A 10,590-nucleotide genomic window follows, 5' to 3' on the forward strand; every position below is an offset into this window, starting at 1 on the left:
TCTTTGTCTACAATGTTTTGTACAATTAAAGGAAATAAATTCTAACTTGTATCATTTTGGATTTTTATATTTTTCAGGTGAAAATCTCAAACATATTGCTGATATGTCATTGTTGGTTGTTGGGAAAATAGTTTTAATCAAGTATTGAGAAATGGTATTTTAATAGATTATTTTGATTATTCAAAATATATTATTGGTAAAAATTATCGAATGTGTTATTAGAAGTTACATATAGTTAAGTTTGTACCATATAATAAGGATGGAGACTTATAAACACTCACATGTGCTCCTTGCTATTATACATAGATCAAACTTAATATAAAAAAAAAATAACCATAGACTCATGACAAAGGACTTGCTAAGAGAATAAAAAATAATTAAGAAAGAATCATTCCTTTTCTCAAATATACTTATTAGATTATGTTTGTTAATTAAAATAAAAGTAAATTTCACGATTACGTGTATATATTCTTTTTTTTTTTTGCATAAAAATCGACCCTCTTGATGGAAAGCACTGACACAATTATTTAATTTTAACAATGTATAATTTTAACAATGTAAATGCAAATAAACATCACCAATCTATAAAAACGCATACCAAACGACCATGACAAAAAGCCTTATAGAATTTCGATCAACTTCCCATTGTCTATTTGGACTATACTCACTCTGAAACATACATTCATGCTATATGTTCATATCTAAGAATGAAATTTCTTTAATAACTACTAAACTTTAGAAAAATTCTTATACATTTTATTCATGTATCAACATAGAGACTACGTAGAAGACATCTCTCCATCTTCCATCTTGTTTATAGAATTTTCCATACTACGTTGTGCCTCAAACTCCTTAGCTGTATCATAAGAAGCATGCAACCCAAAGAAAACATAGTAAACCAAGAGAAACACTGTCCAAAACCCAAACCTAATAAACGAGTCTTTATCTATAGACCCAAGGAGGAAAATGTTAATAAAAATAGATATGGAAGGTATCCATGGAACCAAAGGCACCCCCCAAAATTTAGGCTCCTTTGCCTTCGGAACAAAAAGGCAAAGCCCTCCAGTAGATAAAGCCCAAATAGGCACAAAAATAGCATATCCAATCCACCCTTCACTAAGAGCCCAATAACATGAAATCCCACATGAAGATGCAATGATAAACACAATGAATACAATGAGCGTGATTTGGTTTCTCTTTGTAGTGACCCCACTAGAGTAATACCTTCTCACAATGAGAGCAATGGCCACAAGCATAAATATGAAGAGAGTCGAGATTGATAAAAGGTTGGAGAGAATTTGAAGGTCGGTGAAGAAAGCAATCACAGCAGACACCACAACCATGGCGATCGTGGCATTCACAGGCGTTCCAGTGTGCTCGTCCACTAAGGCAAACCAAGGGGGCATCATGTGGGTGCGTGCAATGTGAGTCAAGTACCTAGCTTGGCCCACAACACTCACCAACAACACTGTGGTCATTCCCTTCAAAGCCCCCAAAGAAACAATGTACTTAGCCCAATCCCACCCTATGGCACTAAACGCAACCGAAAAGGGTGCATTCACATCGATGCTAGTGTAAGGTTGCATGAGGCATAGTGTAGCTGAAAGCAAGCAATATGCTATTGTTGTAACAACCATTGACCCCACTAACCCTATTGGAATGTCCCTTGAAGGGTTCTTGGTTTCTTCAGCCATGGTTGCAACAGCATCAAACCCTACATAAGCAAAGAAAAGAACAGCTGAAGCTTGAAAAACTCCTCTTACACCAAAGGGTGCAAAGGGTACATAGTTTTGAGGCTTGACATGAATAAGACCCACTATGACAATAAAGGCAATGATAACCACATGCACCACCGAGGCAATGTAGTTGAAGATTGAGGAGCCTTTGGTGCTATAAATCGCGAGGATGCATATGGCTGCAAGGACTATGACTGCAATAGGGTCAAAGTGGTTGTAATTAGGGTTCATGTTGTGAACCACTATGCGGAAATCATCAGGGTTTTTGTTGCAAAGAGTAGCAAAATATGAGGTCCATGATCTTGACACTGCGGCACAACTTATTACATACTCTAGAAGGATGTTTCCAGCAGCTATGAAGGCCACAAAATCTCCTAGCTCCACTCTCAAGTATGCAAATGAGCCACCTATAAGGAAAAAAGAAAAATGAAACAAAGGTGAAGTTAAATAGTTAATTAATGGCTATCAAATCCATGACATTGATTGATGATGATGGCATATGGTATCATGAGTCAATTGTAAGAGATAATAAATTTTGTGGAGAAATTCTATGAATTGGTCGTAAGCATGGTCCTGTTGAAAAATGAAAATTGAGCAAAAGGCAAAAGATTAATCAATTATATAACTCACTTTGTAGAAAAGTATTACTAGCTATGAATTGATTTTTTTAAGATACATAAAAGTATGATTTCCTACTCTCTAAAGAATGTTTCTCTATCTCTTTTTAGATTTACATGTTACACCTTGAACAACAGCTTTCGAAATTATAAACTAAAACAAATTAAAATTTATTAAAAATATATTTAGTTAAATTAGAATTTAAAAAGATAAGTTAAAAATGACATAACATTATTAGATACTTTCGGTTTAACACATTAGTATATATAATAGATTTAATCTAATCTCTCTCTTAGAATATACAATGATGATGGCATATGGTATCATGAGTCAATTGTAAGATAATAAATTTTGTGGAGAAATTCTATGAATTGGTCGTAAGCATGGTCCTGTTGAAAAATGAAAATTGAGCAAAAGGCAAAAGATTAATCAATTATATAACTCACTTTGTAGAAAAGTATTACTAGCTATGAATTGATTTTTTTTAAGATACATAAAAGTATGATTTCCTACTCTCTAAAGAATGTTTCTCTATCTCTTTTTAGATTTACATGTTACACCTTGAACAACAGCTTTCGAAATTATAAACTTAAACAAATTAAAATTTATTAAAAATATATTTAGTTAAATTAGAATTTAAAAAGATAAGTTAAAAATGGCATAACATTATTTACATGAGATAAAATTAAAAGATTAAGATACTTTGGGCTTAGCACACTAGTATATATAATAGATTTAATCTAATCTCTCTCTTAGAATATATAATGTGAGAAACCTAACTTTTCAACAAACTCCCTCACGCCAAACCCTTCTTGAGCTTGATGTGTGAACAACAAATGGTGGGTGCTCGTCATCACAAGCGAGGGCTAGGGGAACGTGAACCTCCTCTGATACCATCTTATCTTAGAATGAATAATGTGAGAGACCTAACTCAATCCCAAAAGCTAGCTCATGGGGTGAGGGTTGCCCCTCATCCATATATTCTAATGTGGGATTACTTTTAGTCAATGTGGGACTTAAATTATTTTCAACACTTATGATGATTTTATTTGTTTCATTTGACAATATAATTTTGATGAGAGAGCTTTGTAACTAATTATAAAATCATAATTTTTCTTATATCAATAAACTTTCATATACTAAATACTCTCCTGTTAATAAAATAACATATTTTAAATTTATCTCAATATATCTTTTTATATCTTTCTTTTCCACAACTTTCTCCTCTCATGACTCTCCTTTTTTCTATACTCTTTTCATACCTTTATTTACATTGTTCAATAATAGTTTTTACAAAATTGACAAGTCACAAGAATCATTCACTTTCATTCGTAAACACAAAAAAACCTTTATTATTAATTAATTAACAACAAATTAAAGGGTAGATTAAAACTAAAATTCTTAATATATTGTCTCTTTTAATTTATATTTGAAAAATATTCCAACTGGACCTTACAAATATATTAGCACGTAAAAAAAAGTACAATTATGCGTAAAGTCTTAATTTAAAAGTATACTTCATAAACTAAGTTAGTCCCCAAATTATATATTTTTTTCAATTAAGTTAATCTCGGAAGTGTGTATCACATTTATAAGCTAGTACCGTTTACAAGCTATTTTAAGGGTTAAGTTAAGAATGCTTATTTAAGAGAATCAACATATTCTTCAAAAAAACAAATAAAGAGAATGAACATAAGAATTTACAATTGATTTATAAAGTAGGTCTAATTTAGATTTTAAATAAACTTTCCCATTTCAAAATTATTATAATTTTTTACCTATTAATAGCTTAAAGTTTTAAGTAAAAAAATCCATAAAAAACACTAAATCTACTTAACTTTAAAAATTATAAAAAGATTGAATGCCATAAAAAAATTAATAAAACAAAATCTCACATAACCAAAAAAATCAACCAAAAGGAGCTAGTAAAAGGTGAATAATGTGATGCTTAACAGACACATACGTACCAGCGACGGGGATTTCGACGGCAAACTCTGTGTAGCAGAAGACGGAGAGCATGGCGGAGAACCCGGACACCACGTAGGACAGCACCACCGCAGGCCCGGCCACCTCCCTTGCCTCGATTCCGGTGAGAACGAATATTCCGGCGCCGATCACCGCCCCGATCCCGAGCCACATCAGATCCCACCAGTTCAGCGTTTTCTTCATCTGGTGGCTGCTACGCGCCCTCATCTCCCCCACCTCCGCGCTCTCGTTGGACCGCGTCAAGATGCGATCCTTCAGCCTCCGCGGCGTCTCCATCAGCGCCCTCCCGTAGCTCCCCCAGCTCCCAAACGATTCCTCCGGGAGGAAGTCGTTCTTCTGAAACGTGCAACCCTTCCTCCTCCGCATCACACCTCCCTCTCTTCCTTCTTCACTCGTTCTCATGGTCGCTCGCTGTCTCTGAATGAAATTAGCAATACTAGTTATAATTTATAAGATTCACCTATGATTATTTGAAATTTGAAATTTCTCTGGTTAAAAAAAAAACTAATAATTAATATTAATATTTATGGATAGAGATAAAAATTAGCAATAGAACTTTTCTGTGTGAATCTTTATTATACCAGTTTTCTCTCTACTACGTAACACGTACCTATATTTTTTGTTTTTCTTCCCAAGAACGAATATGAATAGGTGCATGCAGCAAATTATTAATTAGCAAGATGGTTACTACGCACTTACCACTATTAGAGCAATTTTTGTTTGTTGCTCAATTAACCGTTTGGTAAACGATAACAAAACAAGCTTTATCTAAAATTTGATAACAAAAGAAAATTCTAATATTTGATAAGAGTAGCTATAACAAAACAATACGTATCTTTATCTTTTTTTTTTAATAGAAAAATATGAATCTTTATCTAACAAGTTCTTTTAAATAAGTTTATTTTAATAATTAAGTTTCTTTATCTAATAAGTTGTTTTGCAACCGTTTTTTTCTTAAAAAGCTTTTTAAGTATTTTAATTATTATTCGTTGAAATTATTTGAAATTACAAAATTTAGAAAGATATATGCTTATTATCATCTAGTTAATAGAGGCTCCATTTATATTATTTATATAATTTTTAATAACTTTTAAATAAATAATTGATTTGATGGAGTGCTACTTCTAATTATTGAACCAAATCCGAGTTGAGTTTTCGATCTTCGTTACATCTTATTTTTTGACATGTCGTTACATCTTAATTAATTTGTATAATTTATCTAGATAAAGAGACTCTAAAGTGATCTTTCTTTGGTACAACGTTAACCAGGAAAGTAAAGAACAACTCTAAAGTGATGTGTCACTTTAGAGAATAAAGTGAGTTTATCTAATGATTAACATTAATCTATTTTTTAAATTTTCTAAACTTTAAAAATAAAAGGCTGAACAAAAATACTCACGCACTATTTTATTTACTGCATTATACTCGTGCATTGCTTTTTGTTGAGAATACTGATGACAAGCAAAAGTATCTACAAACAGATTTGCTTTCATTGCCACAAATAATCAGGTGAACAAACCTACGAATCATTTTCTAGGAAAAACAAAGTTTAATTCTTCCAAACAAAATTGGCTCTGGTTCCTATAAAACTTCAGACGTTCTTCTGTGGCTCATATATTGTTGATAAATATAATAATGAATTATTTTATCATTTGATTGAGAACTTTGAAATTACATATTGGTAAAAGTACAATCAGTTGATCACACCCTTTTGATTGTTAATTTAGCACTTGCACAATTTAAGAGGAAGAAAATTTGCCAAAATAATAACAAATTGTGGTAGCAAGGTTTTATTTGTGTTACGTCTCTCACTCATGTGTTAAGGATGATAAAAGAAATGAAATAGGTCCGCGGCTTGGAAAGTGGAGGAAATAGATGTGTCCGCACAATAGCTAAAGCGAAAAAAGAGGTTAATGAAAAAATATTTTGTATTTTGATTCAGGTCTTCTCAAGTGTCATGTTAATATATTTCTATAAATTTGGTCCAGATCGACCATGTATTAATCATCGACATAAGTAAGTAAAAAATATTTAACAACCTAAAGATATAAGCAAAAAAAAAAAAGCTTAATTAACCACCTAAAAAACAAAAATAGTTTAATCCCCTAAAAAACAAAAACAAAAAATCAAATTATAACAACTGGAATAAATTAATCTATGATATCAATAATCTAACACTTTTATCGCTCATCTATTGATAAATAATGAACTATTTTATATTTTGATTGATAGCTTTGAAATTCCATATATTGATAAAACTTCAATCAGCTGTGAACCTGTGATAGCACCATTTTGATTGTTTAGCTTGTACAATTTAAGAGGAAGAATTTACCAAAACAAAAACCAATTGTGGTTGAAAGGTTTTATATGTGTTTCTCACTCTGTTAATGATGACAATATATATATATATATATATATATATATATATATATATATATATATATATATATATATATATATATATATATATATATATAATTTTTGTTTCTTTATTTTGTTAAATATGTGGTTTTAGTTTTTTAATTTTTAAATTGTGATATTTTATTTTCACTTTAAAAAAATTTAACAATTTTAGTCTTCCTATTTTTAATTTAGATATTTCATCCCCCACTTTTTTTAAAATATATAATTTTAGTCCTATTTTTCAATTTTAGACTTGATTATTTATTTTTAATTTTAATAAATTAAGCGTCTTAGCAATTAAATAATTGAAAAAAAAAATTCATGTGGATAATAAATAGACATATGTCAGTCAACATCTACATAATACATGAAATTGGTCACAAGGATAAAAATTTGTAGATTTTTTAAAAATGAAGAATCAAATGTCTTGATTAAAAAACAAGGGACTAAAATCATAAACTTTTTAAAAGTTGGAGATGAAATTTCTCAATTAAAAAATATGAGAACTAAAATTATAGATTTAAGAAAATAGGAGGACAAAAATTATATTTTAGCCTAAAAGAATTGAAATATGTTGGGGAGGAGAAAGTGGAAAGGAAGTAGATGTGTCACGCAACAATAGGTAGAGATATTTTGTATTTTTGGTTCAATTGTTTTGTTTTTCAAATTTTAAAAATTTTAAACATAGATTAATCATAATCATTAAATAATTGAATGGTGTAATATCAAAGTTCTATCATATAAGAATAACCCTACATGAAAATAAGAATTAAATGATTTAATCTCGATTATTTGATTAAAATACAAGACTTAGATTTAAAAAATTCAAAATTAAGTATCATATAATTAATGTATCTTTGAAATATTTATAAAACAAAATTCAATTTTCTAAAAGATTTTAATTATCACATGATCATTTTCTTATGATATGTAATATAAAGGACATATCATACTTCTATAGATGATATATCATATGAGAGAAAAATATCTTATATGAGAACGAAAGGATTAAATATGGATCATATAATCAAATATGCACAGATAAGATTTAATGTCATGTGAACACTTAAAAATTATGTAAATTTTTTACATTAAATATTAATCATCCATATATGTTTATACGGTACAAATCTAATTATCTCTCTCTCATATAAAATATTTTTTCTCATAAGATATGCACTCACGTCTTATATATATATATATATATATATATATATATATATATATATATATATATATATATAAGTTTAAGATTTTTTTCATTAAAATAAATTTATACCGTCATCTAATCATAAATCATCATTTGAATGACTTTAAGATAATTATTTTAAAAGTCAACAAACTAACCATACATAGTAGGTTGTTATTGAATGACCGTGTAAATTTTTTTATATTGTCAATGTGTAACCCTCTTTCTCTCTCTCTCTCTATATATACATATATGAGTTAATTATAATGACTACTCATGTGATTTGCTTTTATTATACTTGCCACCCTTCTATTTTTTGGCATTACTTTTAACCTCATTTGTTAACTCCATGAAACTTTCGTTAGTAAATTTAATAAAGGAAAAAAAGACATTCATTTATGAAAGAAAAAACAAAGACAAAAGAAAAAAATGTTTAAATTGTGGCATAAAGAATTTTGTCCACAACCATTTTAATACTCAATTACATGTAATTTTTTTGGTTTACTAAATTGAACTTTAAATCTTGATTCAACTTGTTGAAATCTAATGTGAACCATTTTACACACATACACTTCTCGGTAGCCATTCTAACATAGAGGAATTGTGAAGTTTAAAAAATGAATAAAGACATTTTAGGCAATGAAAATTCATTAAAAATCACGTGTTTCTCATGTGACAGACTCAAACTATCATTCCTCACGTATAAACCATCAAAGGGTGGTCAGTGAAGCAGAAAAATCAACAATTAGAATGTTTTTTGTAGGATTAAAAAATAGGAGTACCCAGTGTAATAAAAGTGTAACGCCCTGAAATTTTGATAATTAAAAATAGATGTTTGATGTTTTTCTTATGTTATTTGATTACTTGATTAATTTGGATGAGTTAAGGTATTGTGTGATTTAGCCATGTGCGATCTGCTTGATGCGGATGTTGAGTCATGTGGACTTTTATTGACTTTAGGTTGAAATTATGAGATTTCAAGTTTTACTTAAACCTATTCCACTAAAATCACAATTTTGGATTCGTTAATCGTTGGATCAATTTCAAATTTGGAATGTAGTCTTGCAACCCAATTTTGCACGTTCGGACCGTTGGGATTTGCAATATAACATTTTGAGTATGAAGCAATAAAATTGAAGCTGGATCAGCTCGCCCAGGCGAGCCAAATTTCGCCTGGGCGAGTGTTACAGACTACAAATATGTCTAGCAGCATAAAAGAGCCATTTCTTTCTCATTCTCTTCCCCTAAACCCTCCCCCAACACCCCCAACCTCCTCCTCCACCACCATTGACGACCGGTGACCGCCACAAGCCGCCTTTGCTTACCGTCGGACCACCACACAGAGAAGAATAGTTTAATCGGAGCAGAATCTTGAAAACTCAACTCAAGGATTCGGTAGAGAACAAAGTCTCCAATCCTTCATTCACGGTTTCTTTGAGCTAATCGTGATTCTAAGTCTTCTCCTTGTTAGTTTGAGCATATCTTTGCATCTCTTCTGACTTGAAAATCATTATTGGATGTTTTTACATTTCCTTTGAAAAACCCTTAAAAAAGAGACGTTGTAAAAGTTGCCTTTTTATAAAATAAACTTTGTTTTTGTAACATTTGTTGAACCCTGGTCACAGTGGCGTGATCAAAATTTCAAAATGATCTCTCTTTGATATGAATCTCAAAACACTCCTTTAGCCCATTTTTAAATTAAATGGATATTTGACCCTAAAAGTTAATATTAACCTTGTCTTTGAAATCTATATTGAATTATCTTTGATTTGGTATATAGAGCTTTGCATTTGGACGAACGGACGTAAACCTAAGAGATCTTAGAACAACGCCGCAAGGAACTAAGAGAGATATAGATAGGTGATGAGAGTTTATTGTTTGTTTACAACTTTTGATACCATAGTTGGGGTCAGAGAACCTAATTATGTATGTCCCTGTGCATGTTAGTTTTCAAGGGAAACCATGTTTTTAACTAATGAAATGTGATATATTTGTTATTAACATGTGTGCTGGTTTTCAAGTAAAACTGTGTTTTTAATTAATGAGATGTGATAAGTTTGTTATTGATGATTGAAATTGTCAATGATGTTGTTGTTGTATTGATTGAAATTTTTGGGAAAAATCTTAATTATAGAGGAGACTTTGCCCAAAATTTTATATTTATTCTTCTATTTACTTCGTTATCAAAGGTGAGTTTATTATTGTTATTGTTTTCTTATTAATGAGTATCACATACTCATTCTCTCTATATTTATATAAAAAAGTAGTTGTTTAAGTTGTACCGATGTAATTTGATCCCTTATATATATATAATATTATTAAAACTTATAAAAACATTATAATTATTAAAATATTATTATTTTTTAGTTTATAATATTAAGACTTTTTTTATGATGTTTTTGAATATTTTTTTATTTCTCAATTATGGAATTTTTTAAATCATTGAAAGAACATAAATAAATTTTCACATAAAATTATTTGCTCTTCAATTATCAATTTTTTAATTAAGTTATTGAAAGAACATAAAAGAATATTTTGAAATTTTTAGTTATTGAAAGAACATTTTTAGTTATTGAAAGAGTTCCAAACAAATAACCCTTAGTTATTTTCCTTATTGTTATTATTATAGATTATTTTATATGAATATTGCACTTCAAG

The 10,590-nt window shown here is 29.7% G+C and overlaps 1 protein-coding gene across 1 annotated transcript; it reads right to left on the reverse strand.

Annotated features, from left to right (window-relative positions):
* Positions 1 to 646: 646 nt before the first annotated feature.
* On the reverse strand, positions 647 to 4,787 carry LOC100785573 (cationic amino acid transporter 1). Its single transcript, XM_003534962.5, has 2 exons — positions 4,322 to 4,787; positions 647 to 2,143 (listed from the first exon to the last, which is right to left on the reverse strand). The coding sequence occupies exons 1-2, from the start codon at positions 4,740 to 4,742 to the stop codon at positions 780 to 782; spliced, it is 1,785 nt and encodes a 594-aa protein (XP_003535010.1). The 5' UTR covers positions 4,743 to 4,787; the 3' UTR covers positions 647 to 779.
* Between the last annotated feature and the right edge of the window lie 5,803 nt (positions 4,788 to 10,590).

Source organism: Glycine max, chromosome 9 (assembly GCF_000004515.6).
Source record: "Glycine max cultivar Williams 82 chromosome 9, Glycine_max_v4.0, whole genome shotgun sequence".
NCBI classification, from domain to species: domain Eukaryota; kingdom Viridiplantae; phylum Streptophyta; class Magnoliopsida; order Fabales; family Fabaceae; genus Glycine; species Glycine max.

Bases quoted from the DNA above. Each gene is read 5' to 3' on its own strand.
- LOC100785573 (XM_003534962.5), bottom strand. From the start codon at position 4,742: ATGAGAACGAGTGAAGAAGGAAGAGAGGGAGGTGTGATGCGGAGGAGG. The intron at 2,144-4,321 runs GTACGTATGTGT...TTTTCCTTATAG, and splicing joins CGTCGAAATCCCCGTCGCTG to GTGGCTCATTTGCATACTTG.